This window comes from Chanos chanos, chromosome 8 (assembly GCF_902362185.1).
Source record: "Chanos chanos chromosome 8, fChaCha1.1, whole genome shotgun sequence".
Taxonomy (NCBI): Eukaryota; Metazoa; Chordata; class Actinopteri; order Gonorynchiformes; family Chanidae; genus Chanos; species Chanos chanos.
In genome coordinates, this window is record NC_044502.1 from 31,848,596 (window position 1) to 31,872,144 (window position 23,549).

At 39.5% G+C, this 23,549-nt stretch overlaps 1 protein-coding gene across 2 annotated transcripts in view; it reads left to right on the forward strand.

The window, feature by feature from the left end:
• gria4b (glutamate receptor, ionotropic, AMPA 4b) overlaps positions 1-23,549 on the forward strand; it is a 73,923-nt gene that overhangs the window by 39,102 nt on the left and 11,272 nt on the right. For both annotated transcript variants that reach the window (XM_030781038.1, XM_030781039.1), the window contains exons 5-11: positions 645-698; positions 9,676-9,834; positions 17,144-17,311; positions 17,481-17,585; positions 18,613-18,723; positions 21,248-21,454; positions 22,204-22,577. In XM_030781038.1, coding sequence (XP_030636898.1) covers positions 645-698; positions 9,676-9,834; positions 17,144-17,311; positions 17,481-17,585; positions 18,613-18,723; positions 21,248-21,454; positions 22,204-22,577 — 1,178 coding nt within the window. The remainder of the gene's footprint in view (positions 1-644; positions 699-9,675; positions 9,835-17,143; positions 17,312-17,480; positions 17,586-18,612; positions 18,724-21,247; positions 21,455-22,203; positions 22,578-23,549) is intronic.

The following is a 23,549-nucleotide window of genomic DNA, read 5'->3' on the forward strand; positions in this document are numbered from 1 at the left end:
TCTTCCACACATATTGTGGAGAAGAGTCTTAAAATAACTGTTGCTGAAGTTTAATTTTCTTATGCTTATTTCCTAAAAAAAAAAAAAATTAAATTGAAAGGTACTGACGATTACTTTCAAGATTTCTTTCATTCTCATTTTTTATTAGCTGTCTGTATCATATTTGTTATATCTGTGTTAAATTTTTTTATGTTTAAATTTGAATGTGTTATAGTTAAAAAGAAAGAAAGACTTCAGTTCTGATCTGATTCAATTTTCTTTCAACCCCTAACTGTAATACAAACCAAACTCTGGTAGAAACTGAACTGCAAATGAGATGAACTGTTAGACCTCTAATTCAAATATGCCTTCTCAATATTCAAGACAGCCATGCAGGATATTATATTTTACAGTTGGCTGTGTATTTTTTAATTTAAATTATTTAAACCATGTATTTATGTAAATTCTTATTAGTATTTTTTTTTCAAATTAAATAGCCTATCAGCCTATTCTCAATAATTAAGCAGAGTAAAACAACATCCCATACCCAGCCTTAAAAATGATTCTGATAAATTTGATCATTCATACACGGACCAAACGTTAACGACAGTGTCCTCCTGCACTTCGTGGGCTCACTCCGCTGTTTGGTTTCTTTTTTTTTGCAGATAGTGAGTGTCGGCAAACACGTGAAGGGATACCATTACATTATGGCAAACCTGGTAAGAGGAGCTGTGTTTTTACCTTATCAGCCTGTTCTCACTGTCAGCTTTGGATGTTTGCATTGTCCTCTCCAAAATTTCTTTCTTTCTTTCCTTTCCTCTGTGAATCTCTCACCATACCCCTCTTTTTTTTCTCTTAATCCGCTCTCTTTTCAAGATACCTCAATTGTGAGCTCATTCATATTCAGTCCACCTCTGCAGTGACAGTCTTTTTTTATATTCTTCTTGTTTTTTTTTCCTCAGTTGCTTTGATTATTTTTATAAAACCCTGGGTTCAGTTTTCGAAACATCTTCACAAAGTAAACGGCAGGGCCAACAACACATAGACGTACGGATATGAAATCTTATTTAGAGAAAATCTTATTTATTTTCCAGTTTACAATGTTCCTGCAAATCATTAATGATACAAAACCAACATTTTTGACAAATCACCAAAGAATTGTGTGTGACATATCGACAAAGTTTTGTAAACAGCATTGAAGTATAATTAATTTTTAAAACTTGGCATAAGAACACAAATTGTACTCCAAAAAAAAAAGCTTATTTTGTAGAAATTTGTGGAATTATGGAAATCAGCACAATTGTAAGATTACACATTGCTGATAGAGATCCTTTCAGAGCATCTTGCTGCATAGCTGTTTGTTTTGAATAGTAATGTATCCACGGTGACAAAGCATGATTTTCTTCTTGTTTTTCAAAAACTGACTGTTCAAACTCAAGCACTGAACTCCTGACAAGGGAGTGAAGAAAAAAAATGCAAGTATGAAAAAAAAATCTAAACGCATTCTTTGTCTACCTTAAGGCACAGAACAGTTAAGAATACAGAACAAGTTACTGCTTTTTCTCATATTTCTGACGTATATCAGTCCTCTCTCATTCTCTCTCATAGGCATTTCTCATTCTTAAAATGCAAGGGGACAGTCAAAATAACAGAAACACCAATCATTCAGGTTTATTGATATGCTAACAGTGAACAGAACAGCTTTGATGCTTTTTGTAATACTGATATACAGATATTGAATTGTTTCTAATGGGATATTGGACCAGTCTTCACAAAAGGAAAGTTCTTAGAGAAGTGAAAAAGGTGGACAGCTACTCAAGTTCATCCAATGCTACAGAAGCCACTAAAAGGGGTGAAAAATGTTCACATCTTGAAACTGGAGAGGCCATGGAACATGTTTAATGTCATCTTAGTGTTTATTAAGCTATAAAACATCCTCATGTTTATAAAACCACTCTTAAATCTGTTCAGCTGTGTGTAGGGGAGCATCAGAGGTATACAAACACCTTTTGTGCTTCTAGTGAAAAAGCAACAGTGTGAGGACAAATATCTCTAAGTTAAGCTAGGAAGAAACCCTGAGAGAATAAAAAACAGGAAGCCACCCTTCTCTATCTGTCATTGGGTTGTTAGCGGTGACACGTCAGATGTTCAGAGGGGCAGTTACTCTACCAAAAAGGGGGGCACCTCCCCCCCAACACACACACACACACACACACACACACACACACACACACACACACAGAGCAGCATTGCTAAGATACATGTCAGATTGCGGCAAAATGAGTAAATTAATTCTAATTTAATTGTACGTTAACTGTTAACACAACTCCTGTTCCAAACTTAACTATTACCTGGCTAATTAGCTGGCTTGCACAAAAACAGTGACCAGTTGCATATGTTACATAGACATCAAACTAGTTAACGAGCAGTAGCTAAGTTATGTACCCAGCCTGCAAAGCCAGTCAACGGCAATCTCCAGCCATTGCCATCACTTCTCAACGCATTTTCTTTTAGCTAGCTGACGTATTTACGTTTGAAGGACCATGACAATGGGGCACAAAGCCAGTGTCTGCTGAGGGAAGCTAGGACAGATAACTGTTCACACTGAACTAAGTAGGCTACACAATGCACGTAAGCCACGTAGTCCCTCCCAACCAATCAGGAACTATCTTACTAATTTATCACTCTTGTCGACAACAACTATGATGAAACTCACGCATATGTACTGCTGGTCCTGTGTGCGCATAACTAATAGCTTTAGCTAAAATAATATGGTGATTTCATTTGGTTTAACTTCAGCAATGATGTACTAATACTACTAATGGCTAATCCCAGCTATCAAAATCCCTCAAAGGGGCAGCTTGGCCAAAAGAGGGCAAATGGGCTGTTGCCTGGGCAACAATAGCACGAAGGTGTACACATCCATGGTTGTTAGAGTTGAGGTTGCATCAGAACATTTGCTGGGTAAGAGCAGACACACTTAAAGTTTATCAAGGAAGTTTTAACAGGGCTTAAGTCAGGGATTGGTTGTCTCAAACACAAACTCATTTACATGCTGGTTAGACCTAAAAGATAACTGACTTGTCCATATTTGTTTATTCTGCTGGTAGGTTGTATGCTCAGAACATACTGTTGCACTTAAACCCGGATACAAGTTTAGAGATGAGTTTATAGTTTTTGGTGACGCTTGATCACAGATGGGTGGATTCAATTCCGTAGTCGTTTTTGAGGCCATTGTTTTAGGTTTATTGTTTTGGGTTCATTGTGTCTGTCTCTCTTTGCCTGTCCTTGACAATTTTGAACCACTGTTTCATGTTTCTGATGCAGTTTTCGGTTGTTTGACGTGTGTCATCATCATCTGAAATAGTGTTCCCTTTGATAAACTGAACCATTATTTATTATTAAGTTATTGTTTAATATTTGCCGTTTCTTTAAATGACAAACCTGAACCCCAAACAGCAACAGTCTGACTTTCAAAATCTGTTTATCCTTTTATGTCGCTTCTGTAAACTCATAGATTATATGTATACAAAATTTACATGTACATGCAGACATATACACACGTGCGCGCGCGCACACACACACACACACACGCACAAACACACACTCATATAAAATAGATAGATAGATTTCCCTTATAACTGGGAATTTTGGTCAATCTCTTTGGCATTTGTCTTTTTCTGACCCATGCTTAGCCTGTCATTTTACTTCTTCACCAAAATCTGTATCTTGGCCACCGATTTTGAAAACTGGCAATTGGTGCTTTCTCTTTCAAAAGTTAAGTGATGAAAACTTAGTATAGAAATAACTTTATATTAACTTTGCAGAAATCTGAAAACAAAGGCTTAATTTCTTTTACTTACTGAAAAAGAAATCCAAAAATATTTTTTAATGGTGTCACCACATCATTAAATGTTAAATTTTTCACAGAGAAGCTCTAGTTCAAATTTTAATGTGTTCTCATTAAATGAGCATTAGTTTAAAATGATAAAATTGTCAGTGTTAGATCCGTGTTCTCATATTACTGAAGAACAAACTATTTACCTCTCTTATACAAACTTGTAATTCCTTTGCCTACTGTACTGTTGCAAAAAATAGGCATTCATCACAGAACAAGTGTGAAAACTGAACAAACACCTCAGAACAGATGGTGCTAAAGTTTCAGGCAGGTATATTACACTCTTCCACTTCCAACATGACGCCTGGCTGATGCTCTGCATCACAGCACACCAATGGCCGATGTGCTGTGCATTTACACCCTCTCAATGGCGAACATGAGCGGTACGGGCGGCGTAATAGCCCTCTCGTCGCAACAAAACTGATCTCTTGGACCCCATATCCGTGGAAAAGGACTCCCCTGACTGTCCTACAGAAGTAGCTGAAGTCCCTGTACTTAAACGGTGCTTGGAACAACACTAATGATGTGCTCGGTTTTCTTTGTGAGCCTAACTTCAACATCAAAGTACTCCTCGTGACTTCTTTTTTTTTTTTTTTTTTTTTACTCACGTCTTCTGCGGACATGAAAAACAGCTTCACGGAAGCTGTCTTTTGTTTTACCTGTTGGAAAACGTGTTGCGGCATCAGACACATCACATCCGTAGCGCAATGAAATACCTTCTTTCCTGAGCGAGCCGCGAACACCATATGGTGCAACCTCTCCATGGCTGTTCTGGACAAAAGTGTTGCTAGCATCCTTGAAGCCCATCTTCTGGGGGTCAAAGGAGTGAATGTAAAGGTCACCCCTCTGTTTGTGTTGCGTGTCAGTTCTGTCTCTGAGAAAAAATGTAGGTGGTTGACACTTGAGTACCGCACTTTCAACAAGCCCATGAAAGGAGCAAGATGAGCACAGATAGCTGGAGGATCTTGCCTTTGACTGTGTGAAATGGAGCAGAAGAAAAAACTATGGGTCGCTTTGCATGAAGACACAGAAATGCAGTATTGAGTGTAGCCTGGTGATGTGAACAGACTGGATCTCATGAGAATATTTGCAATTTTTAGTTCACGCTAAAAATCAATGTGAATTAAACAGTTGCTCGACTGGAGCATGCCACATGGTGCCATTGGATGGTGGAGGTGTGTTTTGAGGTGGAAGAGTCAGGAAACTCTGAAACGCTGCTCTTCTCTGTCGAGACTCTCTCTCTGTTCACAGTCACTATGCGTCTCCTCTCCTCTAGAGCCTCTGACTGAGATTCAGCACTGCCGCACTGCAATGACCAATAGGATATAAAAAAACAATACAGTTTATGTTGTAATTTTAGAGGTTGTGAAATTGTACTTTTCACACACATACATGTGTGTCAGACTGATTCGGTTTCTCACACACACACACACACACACACACACACACACACACACACACACACACACATACACAAACACACACACACACACACACACACACAGACAAACAAACTCACTTGCCTCTAGTTGCAGTTTGAATCTGTTATATCACTTAACAACACTGCCAGATGCTTACATTGTCTTGTTGGATCAAGATGTAGTCATGATGTCGTCTGATGATGCATGCCTTATCCTCAGTGGATATAGGACCACATGCTGTGTGCTATTATTATGTTGTGCATTGGCATGTTTCTGCCAGTCTAACATTGTAAAATAATTCAGTGTAGCACCATCTAACAGATGCCAGTACATTTTGAATGGTGAGGTTGCTGACTGCTTTATCATCAACAACTGGTTTTATACTGATCTCTGGAAAGTATAAAATTTCAATAATGTACTAGTTCAGAATGTTGGTGATCCCTAGTAAGAGGTTTGTTACCTAACAGTTTGAAAGGTGTAACTTGTTAAGTTTTTATACTGACTAACCATTGATTAACAGTCACAAGGCTGAAGTAAATGAACAGGTTGTCCCCTGACTTCGTTGTCCATCACCACTCCAACATGCACAGACTTTGGTAATAGTGTAACAGTATACTACAAATTAAGCTAGTCAGTCTTACTCGATATTTTCAACTGCAGTTTTTACAGTGTGTGCTTTGTTCACCTGAAAAGTGCTATTTCAGCATTTCAGCATTTCATTGTTGATTATGCTACACTTCCCTACTTAGTTCTCATTCTGTAGGACAGATTAATCAATGTAAAATAATATGTACAGATACTGCAGGATTGAAAACTGTGCGCTATTCAGTGACAGGAGTGAAGTAAGAGAGTGGAATGACCCATAGTTGTGTTTTAGTCTCATTTATTAGCCTGTCTTGCTTGCTGTCTAATGCCCTCTGACTTTAATAGGGGAAACAGGCTGTATTAAGTGAAGTAAGTCATCCCTGACAGTCAGTCAGCATCTTGGGCCCTACCTGTTAAATGCAAGTCTGGATGCAAGTGGATTTTTTTTTAAATTTAGGATTTACAAAGTCATTGGTTATCAGTATGAAATAGTAATATAAGCCAACTTCAGCATAACCTTACATAGTATGCTAAGTGTGGTGGCCCTAGTCTGAAAGGTACAGGTGTGATAGGCTGCCAAGAATAAAAATAAACAAGACAAATAAGAAATGATAGAGAGAACTGTCCATTGGTTTTTCAGCTCAATTAAAGGGTGAATGACAAATTTACAGACCTCTTAGCAAAATGTCTTAACACATGCCAGTTGCTACAGAGAGAGAAGCAAGATAGCTATGTTTACTCTGAACGTGATTAGTCTCGGTCTACATCAGATAAAGCCCTGGCCACAACTTCAGAAAAGAGAGAAGTCTGTTTGGAATGTTCTAGAGTCAGGAGCTTGAAGATAAGAACTCTGGGGCACAGAGACAAGGCGATTCTGGCAGCGCAAGCACGTCCACCTTCGACACACAGCAGTTTCGGCCAATACGCTGAAGCAGCAGAAATTACGCTGAGATCGAAGAGGGATCAGGCTGTTCCAGTGAGAAAAGTGGGTGTTTCACAAAGCAGTTATATTATAATTATAGACTCTACCCAGGTGCCAAGTTAATTCCACCAACCAAAGTTAAGTCCACAATCCAAGGTGACTCTTCGGCTAAAGGAACTCCTTTAGTTTTAAAGAGACACCTTTATACCTTGGAAACAAAAGGGGTCGCATTTGCTTGACTCTCCAATAACAGTCTCTTGATTGGTGATCATGGACAGAGGTGGAGAAGGAGCAATTGTGTGTGACATTACCACCATAACACATAAATCACTGTACACTCTTACCTAGTACCTAGTGCAACACGTCTGTCATCAATTCCGCATTACTAGGGGTGGCCATTGATCCACTGTCAGAGAAAGACACTTTACATTACAACAGGATTTACAAACTTGGACTCTAATGTTTCAGAGAAGAAAAGTCATTTGTAAAGGCTGACTAGTTTCCTAGACTGAAGATTCATTCGTCAGCTATGTAAATAGAAAATAACTGTTGTAAAGTCACACAGATTTGCGTGTACGAGAGTCAACATCTTCACTGAGAAAGAATTATAACACTGAAAGTTCTCCAACATTGTTGGAAAAATATCTGAAACAGGAGGGGTTTTCAGGACAGTCAACTGGGCCTGATTCCCTGTTGATCTCAGATGTCAAGAACTTGTATGCTGTTAAGTATGGTACTTTACCTTTCTAGTAATGAAATATGTCATAATGGATGTTGCAGTTCTCCCGGTTTACTAATCCTATACTGATACCAAACACCACCAAATGGAGCGCGTCCCTGGAGAAATCTAGAACCGTGATGTTGTTAACCTCCGACATCGCAGTTCTGGATGTGAAGAATATTTACTTCTCACCAAACCCAGAGAGACATGAAACCAATCCATCATGCACTGCTGTGCGATTGCAGCCTAACCAGCCTATCCCCTCCCCCCTGCCCCAGAAGGTTTGTCACGGTAGCTAATTTCTCTCCTCTGATAAATGCTTTTCAACCCCAGTTAAAATAAATTCGCTAAACAGTTTAGACTGTTGTGATTAAGTGACTTGCAGATAAATGACTGATCGGAGGCTTCTTCCTTTCCCTTCATCATTCTGTCATTTCTAGCCTGCCTTGTTGTCCGCTGAACCAGCCTCTGCTTTCTAGAATGAGCTCATTTCATTAATTTCCCATATTTTCCCTCAGTTTTTTTAATTTACTTTTATAATGTACACTTTTGTAATCATTGTCATGTTGCCTTCAGTCTTTACTACTAAACATCAATATATTTTCTCCATGTTTATTTTCTCTTTTTTTTCTATGATTGTCCACTAACTGTAAAGAACTCAATTCTTTCTTCAGATATTAATTATTACGGAATATAACATATGCCTCCATCAACATATGTGAATGAATTTGTGCCCCAAATTATTTATAGTAATATTAATAATGATGTAGTAATTCATCACGGATTAATTAATCAACAAAAGTAATAATTAATGAATATCCCCCAGATAGTGTATTATTGCAAATTTAAAATATCATGATTGCTATAACTTATTAAGCTAGAATCAGCATAGTGTGTCTTGTGCATTATTAAGATTCTGTTATTATGTTTCATGTATGTAGTTATTATACAGCATGACCACTTGTGAAATGGTCAAATGTTATTATGTTGTACAGGCGTAAAAGCTTTGTACTGTCTCATGAATACTTTTATAAGGAGACATCATAACAGATGCCTCTATGAGAAATTATAACATAATATTCATCCTGTGCATGTATGTTCAGGTCTCCTGCTGTGCAGTAAAGAGCAGTTCTTTCATGTTCATATTAAACGGTGATGAAATGTATTACTATATGTGAATAGGTACTGTAAAACACAGCAACTGTACCCTCTCAGTACTCTATCAGATTTTCAGTATGTCTGTGTGCCGCCTTACAACACTGCGGCAGACAAGGTGGTACTGAAATGTTCACTTTCCCTTTCTAATTTCTAAATGCTTGAATGTGGAGGCCACTGTATAATAGATTAGGTTGGGTTGCACCTGCTGCCCAGCCTCCCACATGATCAACCCATGGTCTAGCACTCCTGCTATGGTCTCACTAATGGTTTTAGACATCAGTCACCTTCCTCCTTCAAGTCTGAGTCTGAGTTTTGGTCTTTGTCTTTCTCTAATCCTGCCTCTCCCTTTTTCTCTCTGCCTGTTTGGTTCTGTTGTTCTCAAATAATCCCTTTTATATTCATGCCAAGGTTCTGAGAGCTAATTAGAGAGTTTCGTTGTTTGAAATTTCTGTTTAAAGTTTCAGTCACAGTATGTAAATGGTTAAAAAAAACTGTCATCAATTAGCACTTTCTGAGCTGTGTGTAGCTCCTCTATAGCAACTAAAACACACACACACACACAAACACACACGCACGCGCGCACACACACACGCAGAGGCAAACACACACTCACACATGCACACACACACACACACACACACACACACACACACTCTCACTCATTTCACACACCTTTTTGGTTTTTACGCAGTGACTGTGTGGACCTAAGTTGTTAGTGTATTGTTAAGTGGTATGTATTATATATATGAGGGAGAATATAATGTCAGTATTGAAGAAAAGTCATGTACTGTTTTGTGCTTTGTATTGAGGAAATAAAAATGCATTTAGAGTTTTTAAAAATTTGCATTTTAGCAAGTTTTTTTTTTTTGTCAGTAGTTTCCATGCTTGAGCACACCGAGTCAAAAAGCAATTGAGAAAAACTGTCACGATCTTCAAAGCTGCAGCTCCTGAGGCGAACTCATTGGCTTATCTCTCTCTCTCTCTCTTATAGGGTTTTAAGGACATTAATCTAGAGCGGTTCATGCATGGTGGGGCTAATGTTACTGGCTTTCAGTTGGTGGACTTCAGCAACCCCATGGTTATCAAACTCATGCAACGCTGGAACAAGCTGGATCAGCGAGAGTACCCCGGTTCTGACACTCCCCCTAAGGTAAGCCCAGAAATCTCACCGGTCACCTTTAAATGTAAAGTCAGTATCTGAAGAACCTTATCCATTTGGATACAAAGAACTCCTGCTCATTCATTTGTACATTACTGTGCTTAGTTGGCTGATGCCCTTGTCTAGAGCTACCTGCATTATCATTATCTAGAGTCCCCACACCTCTGGAGCCTCTATGGAGTTAAATGCCTTACCCAAGGGCCCAGTAACAGTGAGCAGTGAGGTGAACTGAAACTCCGGTTCAACCATCCCTCCAGTTACCAGGCTAATTCCTTCACCACTGCTGCCTGCTAACATGCACTGCTAATGTGCTCTTAAGGGTCTATGTGCAATCAGAGATGCAGGGATTCTGTACACTGTGCATATATATGGCTGGGGTTGGGTGACGGGTGTTTAAAAACCTCTAGTAGGTTACCGGAGGATTTTTTTTTTTTGTGTGTGAGGTATGTTTCTGCCTCTGTCTAAGCGGAGCAGGGGAAAAAAAAAACAAAAACGTTCGAACAGGGCTTTTTTGTTTTATCCGTTTTCTGATGCCTACTGCCTGTTCCAGAGGGACAGATGAGGATGACATTCAGAGGCAATGTGAGCTACTGATGGTGGCACGTCAGGGCTGCAGCTTAGGGAGATCCCTCCGTCTTGGGCTGCTACTGCTGCCTCTGTTGCTGATGCTCCTGCTTCAGTGAGCGCCAATCTTGGCTACACATGGCCGCACAGGCCTGCAGTGGGTTAAGGGCTTATGGTCCACAGCCCTTGTGAGTCATGCACTGTTCCATTAGCATTAGGTCCGTGTCTAATGGAGGCCTACAGAAAGCAGCCAATCATCTTTTCCGACATACTGGCCTACATTCCGCATGTGCGCGCGTGATGACGGCTGGCGTCACCATGGAGGAAACGCGTATCGCGGTTACGGGCCATGTTGCCATGCTGCTAGGATGTTCTCTTTCTCCTTAATTGTTCCTTCTCACTCTCTGTCTGCCTTTTTCTGTAAGTGTCTGAACTGTATAAGTTGTATTTAGCCTGCAAATTCATCTTTGCTGGCGGAAATATAAAGTATTTCAGCATAAAATGGTATGTCAGTTGTAACAATTGATACTTTTCCTGGGTTAACAATTCACTTCAAAGTAGCTCTGTATATGACAGAATTGCTAGAGTGGTAGCGATAAAAAATTTGGCCCAGAAGCTGGGGGAGTGTAGATTTGGATCCCAGGCATGACAGTTTGCCTCCAGTGTGCCCCTCAGTAAGCCACATGAGATGCCACTCGCTCTAGAGGAATCTGATACACAGGGTAATCATTGTAAGCCGCTCTGGATCAACATATCAGCTAAGAGAGCAAGCGTACATTTAAAAAGGAATGCATGTTTTTTAAAAAAAAAAAATGACAGTGTCACTATGTCACACTCGAATGGTCTACGTCTAATCAAAGTTAGAGGGCACTTGCAAGACTTATTTGTTTATTTCAAGAAAAACTGAACATTCAGATATGAAGTGTTGCTGAAATACTATGCAAAGTGTTCATTTTACTCTGCTGTGTGTGAATTATTTAAACACGTGAAATATTTGTATACCGATATGCCCGTGGTTATTTTACCTCTGGTAAATTTGCTGAGTAGGAATGTTTCTGTGGTGCAGGATACCACCACAGGGCAGGTTAACTTCAGGGCTATGGGTAACTCTATGGGTAACTCTACAACTTCTCAACCCAAGTCACTCCGCAGCTGCAGATGCACTTCAGCAAATATAACCTTTATACCTTGGAAACAAAAGGAGATGCACCTGTTATACAAACTTTAAAGTTTGCATAAATAGACATTAAATATTTATGGATCGCTGCACGCTCATTTTAGGCACTGGTATGTTTTATCAAATGTTTGTAACATTGCTACCAAACATGTATTCATGGCATTGTTCATAGCCTACCTGAGGACAGAGCTCACTTTAACAAGATCATGTGAATGGTACAAGGAACCCCCACCCCCCACCCCGGCTGTTACCTCAAGTTGCAAAGAGTTCAAAATTAGAGATACTGGATGCATGAGAATTCACTCATTTATCACTATATGTCTCTGGTCCATTTTTATGGCTAGAGTCAGTATCTGTGTTGATGCATTACAAATTTCCAGCAATCAGAGAGTAATGTAAGTGTTGCTATGCTGAAATCACTATTAATAAATGTATAGTTTCAAGGACAACATGTTTTAAACCTGTGTCATAGTCACAAGCAAATCAAACAAAACCAGGGGTTGCTATGTTACCTGCTATATTCATGTTCATGCAGGTTTCATACTTAATTTGCACAAAAAAAAAAAAAAGTCGTATGAGTCATCAGTGTGATTGCTGATTCATGTTAATATTGCTATGACCTGCTTGGCAGTTTAATTTGAGGACAGAACAAGAACAGAGATGAAAAAAAAAAAGATAATTCTGAACAGAACAGAACATTTGGGGGGGAAAAACAAGACTTGGTAACATGTATTTTCATCATTAAACTGGAGAAAGTAACTGTAATTTATTATTTTTCATTTCAGAGAAGTTACAAAGAAGCAAGGCCAGTTAACCAACTAACTAATTAATTAGACACTGTATCGTAGCAACGAGCAGTGTGTCTCCTTTTATCTGTCTGTACACCTCAACTGTTCAGATTCTTTCATTGGCTCGTTTCGCATTTAAATACATCCAGTGGACACAGTCCCTTAAACATTATTCTGTCTGCTGTCTCTTGAGAGAGAGAGCATGGTCTCTAATTGATGCAATCAAACCCACCTCAGCTCTGCTCCCCACTGCGCTCTCTCTCTCTCTCTCTCTCTCTCTCTCTCTCTCCAGTTTTTTATACTATCTCAATCTCATACACGCACTTTCATCCAGTGTCACAGTTTCCTATACACACATGTGGATATACTTGCTGAATGCCAAGCCCTTTTCTTGCTTATGAAACTGAGTGAAACTATTTATTTCATCATGCATGCAGTGTGCATACTGTTATATGTACACTAGGTATATCATGCACAGATTCATCCAGCTGCTTAGTTACAGTGTCACAAAAGACAACTGAACTTTCAGCCATAAACAGAAGATCACAAACATTGCAAACATTGTGCATCTGTCAGAAAATATGTAATTCAAACAAATAAATGTATACATGGGTGGCATGTAAATGCAAATTTGTGCTATGGAACATTCTTCATAGCTCTCATGATTGATTGCGTCATTCACTTCTTTTTTACGCAAGGCATGCTCCGCATTTTATTTGAACTAACTTGAGACATTGCAGTGTTTTATTTGTCAGTGGAATTATGCAAAGAAATAATTTGTTTGCGAACATCTTGTTCAGCTGACTGAGATGTTTGGAGGAATAGTAGACCCGACCAGTTCAGCTGACTGAGATGTTTGGAGGAATATTAGACCTGACCAGTTCAGCTCTGGTTTACATTGCCCATATGACCTTCTCCAAACTTTGTTTTCTAGATTTCTAAAGGTCCAATACATCATGTCAGTCTCTTGTTAGTATATATTATCCCATGCCAAACTGATAATTGATTTCTTGTGAGCACTTCTGAACCCTACTACGTAAGCACTCCTGTCATAAAAGTACAAAGACACTAGCATCCCCACTTCTTAAATATTTCATATTTATGATACATACGCACTCACGCAGGCACACACGCACGCGAACGCACGCACAAACACACACGCACGCACACACACACACACACACACACAAAAAGAATTTAGACATTAAAATTCTTTGCAGTGACCCTGATGTTCGTAGCTGAAATTTGTCTCTCTCTGTGCCACTGCTGTGGAGACAGGAGGGGGAGGGTAGAGAACTTTACTGTTTGTGTGCAGCTATTTCAAATTTCTATGAGATCTCTCCATCTATGAAAGACAAGATAACCAAGAGCAAAACAACTTTCCTTTTTATCTCAGACCTTTTTTTATGCGGTTCAAAATCTTCTTTATAAGCAATAAAAAGTTTTTATAGAACATTTTAACAGATTTAGATTATCAGTCGTACCAACGCAAAAAATGTAATAAGATGATATGCCAGTCATCTATACTGCGCAACTATACTACATGATAACCATTCATTTGGAAAGACATGCTGTGGATCTGCTTTCTACACAGCTGAAGGGGTTAGGGCAGGGGTGGGCAAATCCAGTCCTGGAGGGCCATGGTCCTGCTGTTTTTCTTGTCGACCAACTAAATACAATCTCTGATTGGCTGAAGAGCATGCACACCTGTTTTCAAAGTGAAAATCAACAGGTAGCTAAGAAGTGAAAACAAAAACCGGCAGGACACCGGCCCTCCAGGACTGGATTTGCCCACCCCTGGGTTAGGGTGTTATTGTGGAGCACTGAAAGCAATATTACATTTAGTATAACATTTTCTCATGATCCCTTTACTTTGACTTGCACATTTAATTTTTTTTTTCATAAAGAAAAATATATCTGTATAGCATAAAATTCCAGGATTCATCTTTTAGCAAATGCACTGTGCCTATCTTGGAACACTGACACAATGTGCATTACTTGTGTTTCTCATGTTATCATTAAGCCTGCTTTACAGTTGTTGCTAAGGACAAGGAACTTAAACCGTTGTAAACAGCAGAGTGGTACACAATCTTGTGTTGTTGTATATACAGTGAGATAGCTAGGCAGAGCTTATATGTCAACACTGAGCGTACAGACTACTGTGCTAAATGGCATGATGTTTTTTTTTCCACATACACTTCAAAAGCATCGTACCAGAATCTTCACAGCCGTGACATTTGACTGGCATAACAATTAGTGTTCCTGAACTTTTATTCAGGTTTCCTCTTGCTTGTTAGTGTTAAAGCTTGAACCTGGAGAGCACTGTACACAGAGAAGATAGCTAGCTTTGGTAATTGCGGCACAGTATACACGAAGAAGGGTCAAGAAGAACAAAACAAATATATAAAAGCATTTATCATCTAGACAAGACTGGCATTCTGTAAGCAACGCAGTCAACACAAGAGGCAAACACAATCAACATATCACACCACAGATGTAGTTACGTAAGTCTAACAGCTAGTAACCCCATTTCTTTTTACCTCCAGTTCTAGAATCACAAAATAGGAGCTATGATAAAACTGTGTGCTAGGAGCAATGCTCTCCCAGGTGCAGATATAGGTGGAGGTCACAGAAACATCACTTTCAGTGGTTGTAGTAGGCTTTGTTGTATGGGCTTCTTAGATCAATGAAAGATCAGACCATTCCAGGTGGAGAAAAACTGCAAGATCTGCTCCAGGTGCAGTTGTTCAGCTGGTCAGTAAACCAGTATAAAGTATATTCTGCTATTCTGAATATGTACTGATAGTCCTTTAGTCCTTGCTAGATTGTTTGGTGTTAGAATTGATTCTTGGATGGATTTTCTGTGCAAATGCATCTGCTGCTCTTTGCAGTACTTAAGCCCCTGAACTGTATAAACTATCAAATGTAATTTTGGCAGTTTTAGCTGACAACAATTGTCATCAGTGGTGTGGTAATGGTTCATGCTCTGTACCATTAAGATTTATGGCTGGCCTGAAATCATTTCTCAGAGTTCAATTGCCCAGTTACAGTGGATCTTAAACTACAGCAGTCTTACATAGAGTCATCATAGCTCAGTGTATAGTTCACCATGCTTTTACAAGAAACAACGCCTGTAGTGATGTTGATGTTTTCTTTTTTTTAATACGCTGTGTTTGAATTTGGTCATATCTCAGGGAACACATTATGTAAAATAATATGTCAAGGTGACAGTGCAGTGCAGAAGATAAAATGAAACACCGAATGTAAGTAACAGCCAGAAACAGTGCATTTAATTACCAATGCAAGCATATTGCACTCAGTGCAGCAATAAATATGAAAAAAGAAAACCCAAATTGAAATATTTTAAATCATCTCAGGCAAAAATAGTCGTAATGAACTGTATATAAACTGGGATAAATAAAAAAAAAAACAAGAAAAAAAAAAAAATTCAGTTGCGTTACATATGTTGTGTTTTTATATTTTATTGAGGCTTTCAATACTGAACAAGTCTATGTGATGCAACACTTTGATATGCGTAGAGAGCGTTTAACATTGGCCTCATATATCTTCCCCGTGGCACAAGGTGGCTGCAAGTTGCTCTCCTCCTTATTTACAATCTGAGCCACTGCAGATGAAAATGCCTTGTAAAACCGCTGTGACCACTGAATAAATTAGCTTAATCATGGACAGGATTATGTGCATTTATCTTGCCTTCCTTGCCCTGCCTCCACATTAATTAAGTAGAAAAGAGGGCACTTCTCTACACTGTCTTTCTTTTCCACTTTTTTTTTTTAATGAGCAGGCTCATCATAATGTCTGTGATTGCTTTTTTTTCTTGCCTTACCTCCTCCGGAGCAAAAATCCTGCAACTTCAAATTCAAAGTGATAATGTTCTCAGACGTACCAAGGCCCGGATGATGCACTTTGCCTGTAGATGCTGATCTGTAAAAATCTATATAATACACACTGGAGAGACATGCTGATAACAGTAATGAATCTGTAGTGAGGAGAATTATAAATTAAATTCATACAGTAGATCTTCACTGTGTCAGGCATCTCAGATTGGATGAGAATGTCAACGGTTCGTGAGAGCTAACATCAAGGGAATTACTTTTGATGCGTGATAATAGTGTTGATAGGAAATCAGAATTAAACATATGGTAGCATCTAAAAGCATCAGCTAGACTGTGTTAAAGCAGCTGAATCTCCACTATCTTGTACTGTGGTGTGTACATCTTGTTTGATGTATAGTCTATCTGTAGCACAAAAGTGCTGTGTGAAAGTAGCATTTGCTGGGGAACTAGTTAGGCAATCAGTTGCATTCACTCAGTTGTATTCACAGTCATTTTGTGTCTGATTAAATTCCAGGAAGTTTTGCCAAAGGACTGTTTTCATTAGTGTCTAATGAAATAGGAGGCCAATCAATGACCAATAGCTCAGTCTAGTCCTGTCTGCACCACATTCTGTCTGCTTTTGTACTCCCAACAAACGCGGAAACACAGAGTAAATGATTCTATGAACTTACCAGAGTTGTATCAATAGGATGAAGAAGCGAAGTGTAGCTAAGAGCTGTTGACATGACATCTCATAGTCAATGTCTTACATATCTTTTGACTTACTGTGTCAAGCTACGCCGTGAGGTACAACCTTATTTTCTTATTATCTCACAGTATTCTCTAGTATAGACTCTGAGCAAATGGTCTTGTTTAATTCCAATTACCTTGTAATTGTCGCATATCTAATCTCTCTTTCTTTTCCTCCTCTTCTTCAGTACACTTCTGCGCTGACCTATGACGGTGTGATGGTAATGGCCGAGGCATTCCGGAACCTCCGTCGACAGAAGGTGGACATCTCTCGCAGGGGCAATGCAGGGGACTGCTTGGCTAATCCTGCAGCACCATGGAATCAAGGCATTGACATGGAGCGTGCCCTTAAACAGGTCAGACAGCCACCGCACATACACACACACACACACACACACACACACACCGTCTGTGTGAGACCGAAAAGAAGAAGCTGAGACATATGGATGGATTATAAGGAGAAGCCTTTGTATCTTCCAGGCTATAGATAATGCAATCATTCATTTGTTAATCGTTACAAACCAGGTACGACTACAAGGATTAACGGGAAATGTTCAGTTCGACCACTATGGGCGTAGAGTGAACTACACCATGGATGTGTTTGAGCTGAAGAACAATGGCCCCAGAAGGGTAAGATGTCCATTACATCAATGTAATGTCCCAGATTAATATTTAAAATAAAAAGAAAATCGTTTCACAGTATGTTCTTATGGAGACCTAAGAAAGCCATCACAGCTGCTTAATTTTTCAGTTCCTGTCTGATAATACTAAAAATTTTTCATCCTTTCACTCTCAGTGTTCCTCTCCCGCTCGAGTACTGGAGCTTGTATCTCAAACAACACAGAAATTGCATTTGGGAGTGCATTAGCACACTTTTGGTATATTCACAGCAATTATAATAATGACAATGAAGAAGATGTTACAGAAATATATATAAGTAGCCCTTGTGCCCCAAACCTTTCCATTTTTGAATACCTTCATTATCAAAGAGAGCTTTTTCATCTTTCACTGTCATGGTAAATTGTTGGATATCTTTTCTCTTGATACATTCCTGAAAAACACACTATTTATATGAACAGCTTGATGTTACAGTATGGTTTGGTGCAACTCGAAAGTAAGACGACATAACTGTTTTTGAAATGCTTGGTGCCATTCCTTTCCGCCAGTTCTGCCTTTCTTCGTCTATTTCTCCGCTGCTTAGCGCTACTTTTGGCTTCTTCCTCTGGCTCATATGAAGCACCAGAGGAACTGTGATGGCAAGTGGGAGAAAAGAGAGAAAGGTGGGGAGAGAGAGAGAGAGAGAGAGAGAGAGACCGTGGTTTGAGTGGTTTTAATCAGGAGGCAGAGACAACTCATTTAGATTGACAACGAAGCCCTGTTCTACCAGAGACTGTAAGGAACGCCGCCTGCTAGTCAGTCCTCCTCCACAGAATATAATCCAAGCCGATATCACTTTCCTTTTCACACCCAGTCCTGTTAAATCCTCTAGAGTGTGTCCGTACAACAGGAACTATGTATTACTCACACGTGTCAGCGTACAGTCCTGTCTCACTCATTAATATTCCCCAACGTGTAAGAGTTTACACCTACGAGCCTATTAATTCTGTAGACTGACTAATCCTCTGGACTGACTCAACTTGTGTTTTGCCATCTTCAGATTGGCTATTGGAATGATGTTGATAAGCTGGTTCTGATTCAAGATCAAACCTTGCTTCCAAATGAGACATCGGGTATGGAGAACAGAACTGTCATCGTTACGACTATAATGGTAAGTCATGGCCGTTATTTCTTGATGAAATCATTTCTCTTATAAGACAAGTGTTCTCATCACGTTGTTGTCAGCTGTCACTCACATTTCTGCACTCAGAGAGTGACTCAGATATTTGAAATAAAGCTGTGACTTATGAAATGGATTTATGTAAAGGAAACTAGCTTTTTTGCATTGCTTAAATTTTTTTAGTTAACATCGTTAACACGTTCACCATTAATACTATTCCCTGCCTACGAAAATGCGTTTGTCTCTTCCCAGCACACACACACACAAACACACAAACATACACATGCACTCACAAATTTTGACATGAGAAATGGTCAATGGCCCAATGAAAACCTACAAAACTGTCACTTTGACTCCACTTAAATGCAGTACATGAAGGCCACAATTGATTTTCCTTATCTGTTTTTGTTACCTCTCGTTTTGTTACCTCTATTTCCTTCTCCGTGAGGCTTTAATTTTTGCTTTGTTGACCAATGCTTCTTGACAAAGCAATTTCACAAGATGTCATATGCTTAATTATCTTAAGGTAATTGACTTAAGATGCAATAACCTAAAAATGAATAATGTTTGTTTCTCAGCCACTCATGCATATTATACAGTAGTGCCAGGTTGGCTAGACTGTAACTCTGGCCTAGTATGTGCGCATTTGTATGTGTGTGTGTGTGTGTGTGTGTGCGTCTGTGCCTGTGTGTGTGTGCACGCGTATGTTTTTTTCTCCTGCATTCCTGCATTTTTTGTCTCCCGCATCCCCTTCTCTAAGACGTTAATGTTGTCATAACATTGATTTGAGTGATCCTCTCAAGGAATGTCCTGTCATTTTAATTCTGCTGATTTTATTTTACATGAGAAAGATTATAGCCCGCAGTAATATACATTTCCCTAGGAGCAAAAACTCTCTTGATGTTTTTAATTGATTGATACATGATTAAATTCATAACGTAATATAATAACAACAAGTATGCCACAATCAAAATACGCAGTTATATTCCATCGTTGAAATGCGTTTAGAGAAATGTTTGTTGTAACAGATTTCAGTCTGAAGAAATTGTGAAGAGCTTTTTGCCGCTGCAGTGAAGACATTATTTTGCATGAGTGAGGATGCACTATGGATGCATATCTCAGTGCAAGTAACTCGTCCTTCTTATAATAGCACTGATGATTACGTTTTTCCTTCACTTCAGGCTGTTGGTGTCAAGTCTTCATTTTGCAAGCTTGGGACAAATATTTCTCTAGTACAATAACATCCTCATAAAATCTGCATTTTGATACATCAAACAGAATTGGCATTAAATTTATCTTCAGCTGAGATTCCATTTAGAGCTCTGTATGTGCTGTGCTTGAATATCAAATTCTTCCTACTGGGTTTTCTGTCATTTCAAGCTAGCCATATGTTTTGGTTTTTTTTCGTTATTTTTTTTAATATGGTGATTAGGAAGGCAGAATCCCTGTTTTTTATGTAAATGCACTCCTCTCTGTTTACTGTGTTAGAAGACAAATTCAGTACATTGTACTGTTGTTTACAGCTAGTCATCTAAACAAAATTATAAAGCACAAAGGCTAGAAAATGGTTGTTTACATTGGAAGTGACATGAATCACTCGGTAAGACAAATAATTTTCTCCTTTTATATGGTGCTTGCTTTGCAGTAATACGCTAGCGAGCATTATTTCTTCATATCTGAGATCAGATAACGGCCAATGTTTATGCTATTCACCAAAGTGCTTAAAAGGGTAGTTCATCCATAAATGAAGCTGAAGTTGTTTTTAGTCGCTACTTCTATATGTGTCAAAAGCCTTTCATTGGTTTTTGCACCTATTCTTTATAGAGAAGTCTGCTGTAGAAAGTATATAAAACCACTGTGAGTGAATGGAGTCCAGGAACACAGAGGTGTCCAAAAGCCAGACAAAAGGCTTTAAAATGTTTAGAAAATGTCACAGAATATCTGATGCAATCCAAGTATTATGTAGCCGAGCATTAGCGCTTTGTTGGAATAGTGTATATTTCAACATTTCTTTAAAAGAATAACCCTCCCCCTGATGCCTGCTGCTGCTATCACGCTGGCTCAGATTATTTCAGCCAGATTATTCGGTGGGTGTGAAATCCCTACCCTGCTTTTATGGCGAGGAATTTCAGCCTGTCTGCTGGACAAAGTGACAGCATGACAGTAAAGTCATTTCACCTGTCTTACGCTATTTAAAGACAAAGCAAATGTTTTTAGAAAAATGTTTCTTAGTGACTGTTAATGAAACCTTCACCGTTTCAGAAAGATAAAAGAAATATCTGAATTTTACTTAATTGTTTCTTTTTGTAAAAATAGCAATTCCTCTCATGATATATTGTGAACATATTTTGTGATATTTTGTGTCTCATTCTAATACCCATTAACTCATGATTTTTCTCTCTCTCTCTCTTTCTCTCTCTCTCTCTCTCTTTCTTTTCTCTCTTTCACATTTTGGATTGCCATGAAGCAGTACTAAGTCTCTGATATATCACTTTTGGTTCTTTGGTCATTTCAGGAGGGTCCGTATGTGATGCTGAAGAAGAACTGGGAGATGTACGAGGGGAATGACCAGTATGAAGGATACTGTGTGGATCTGGCCTCAGAGATTGCCAAACACATCGGAATCAAATACAAAATCTCCATTGTTCCCGATGGGAAATACGGAGCTAGGGACCCAGAGACCAAGATTTGGAACGGCATGGTTGGGGAGCTGGTGTACGGGGTAAGATAATGCATCTTCTCTTTGATCCAGAACATTTCATTGTCTGTGACTTGGTGGGAGAGGATCTTGTGTGCAAGATTATAAAACAGATAGGTCTTGTTGGTTGCCTCAATTGGATGATCTTTGTTTCCACTGTGACATTTTGGGACACGCTCGTGGATCCACGAGGGAACGGACGCACCCTGGCAATTTTTATTTTTTCTGTTCTAAACTGGATCATTTTATGCCTCTCCTTCACATATCTAAGAGAATTCATTTAGCGAATTTATTCCCTTAGGATTAGAGGTCCTCGGTTTATTTCCTAGATTTACATATAAAGCCGTGAGCAACGTTTGCCCACTGTGGCTAAGGGTCCAAAGCAATGCAGTATTCCCTTGAGCCTGGACTACCCTTTCTCTCACTCAGTGGTGGTAATTAACAATCAGGTGCTGGTGTAGTGGGGAGTAGACCAGAATCCCGTATATTGTATGACAGAGAGATGTAACTCATTCTATGAAAAAATACATGGTTTGTCGCATCACCTTGTTTGAATTAAATACCATGCATGAATGAATGGTGTTGGGGGAGTTGCTAACTAATTGACCAACTAATTGATCATATCTAATGGTGGAGAAAAAAGGGGGCAAGGGAGTTTATATGTGTGAATTAATACTTAAAACTCAGAAGATTAACCCATATTCTTTAATGAGCGATTTCGAAAACTAATTAAACTACTCTCTCCCTCTCTCTCTCTCTCTCTCTCTCTCCAGAAAGCGGAAATTGCGGTGGCCCCGTTAACTATTACGCTGGTCCGGGAGGAGGTGATTGATTTCTCAAAGCCTTTTATGAGCTTGGGCATCTCCATCATGATTAAGAAGCCTCAAAAGTCCAAGCCGGGCGTGTTCTCATTCCTGGACCCGCTGGCCTACGAGATCTGGATGTGCATCGTGTTCGCCTATATCGGCGTTAGCGTGGTGCTCTTCCTGGTCAGCCGCTTCAGCCCGTACGAGTGGCACACCGAGGAGCCCGAGGAGGGCACCGACGGTCCGCCAAGCGACCAGCCCCCCAATGAGTTTGGTATCTTCAACAGTCTCTGGTTCTCCCTAGGAGCCTTCATGCAGCAGGGATGTGACATCTCCCCCAGGTGTGTTTCTCATTGTTATCTTTTGCTAGGCATCACATATCACATTTAAAACAAAAAATCTCCTGTAGGAGATTAATCAGAGCTAATTCTGATGGGAGTCCAAGAGGTCTCCTCTAATATGGATCCTTTTAATTTTTCATTGATTGGTTCATAAATTGCAGTGTAAATTTTATAATTGACTCCATGAGACTCCAGTGTGTCTCTAGTCTTTCCAGTATTCCTCTCCTACAGGGACTAATGATATTGTGTTCCATTACTTTGCAGCTGTGGTCTATGTGGTCTGTACAGTCATTTTCTCCATCTCCAAAAAAAACCCAACCAAAAACAAAACACGTCTGTCCAGTCCCTTGGTGTTGCATTAACTGACAAGAGACGTCATGCTTGGTTTGCTCAGTAATTTTTAAAAGTCCACTGTGTTTTTTGGGTTGTCTACGTGAAGCAGATACACGACGTTATCTTTGCCCATTTCACTGTCTGCAGTCTTGTTCTACACACACATTTGTCCTCCGCACCGAATTTTAAAAAATAGATCATAGAGCACACTTTATGTGGCAGTTTTTCCATCGTCAGCCATTTTCCCTCGCGGGGCTTACAACAGACTTTCTGTGACACGCCACGTTCTCACACTCTCTGTCTCACCCCCTCTCTCTCCTCTCTCTTCTCTCTCTCTCTCTCTCTCTCTCTCTCCCTCTCTCTCACACACTCTCTCTCTCTCTCTCCTCTCTCCCCCCCCTCACCATCTCTCTCTTTGTCTGTCCTCTCATGCATGCCTCACGATAGAGCTCTTTAAGAACAGCTATTGAAAGAAGGGAAGAGAAAAAAAATAAGATCTGTTTTTCAGCTCCTCTCCTCCCAGATAAGAAATCATTCACATGACAGGACAAGGGGAAGGCAGGAGAAATAAAAAGAGCAGCGTGAGGCGGAGCACAGCAGGTATTTAGAGAGCCATCAAAACCATAGAGTCCATGCCCT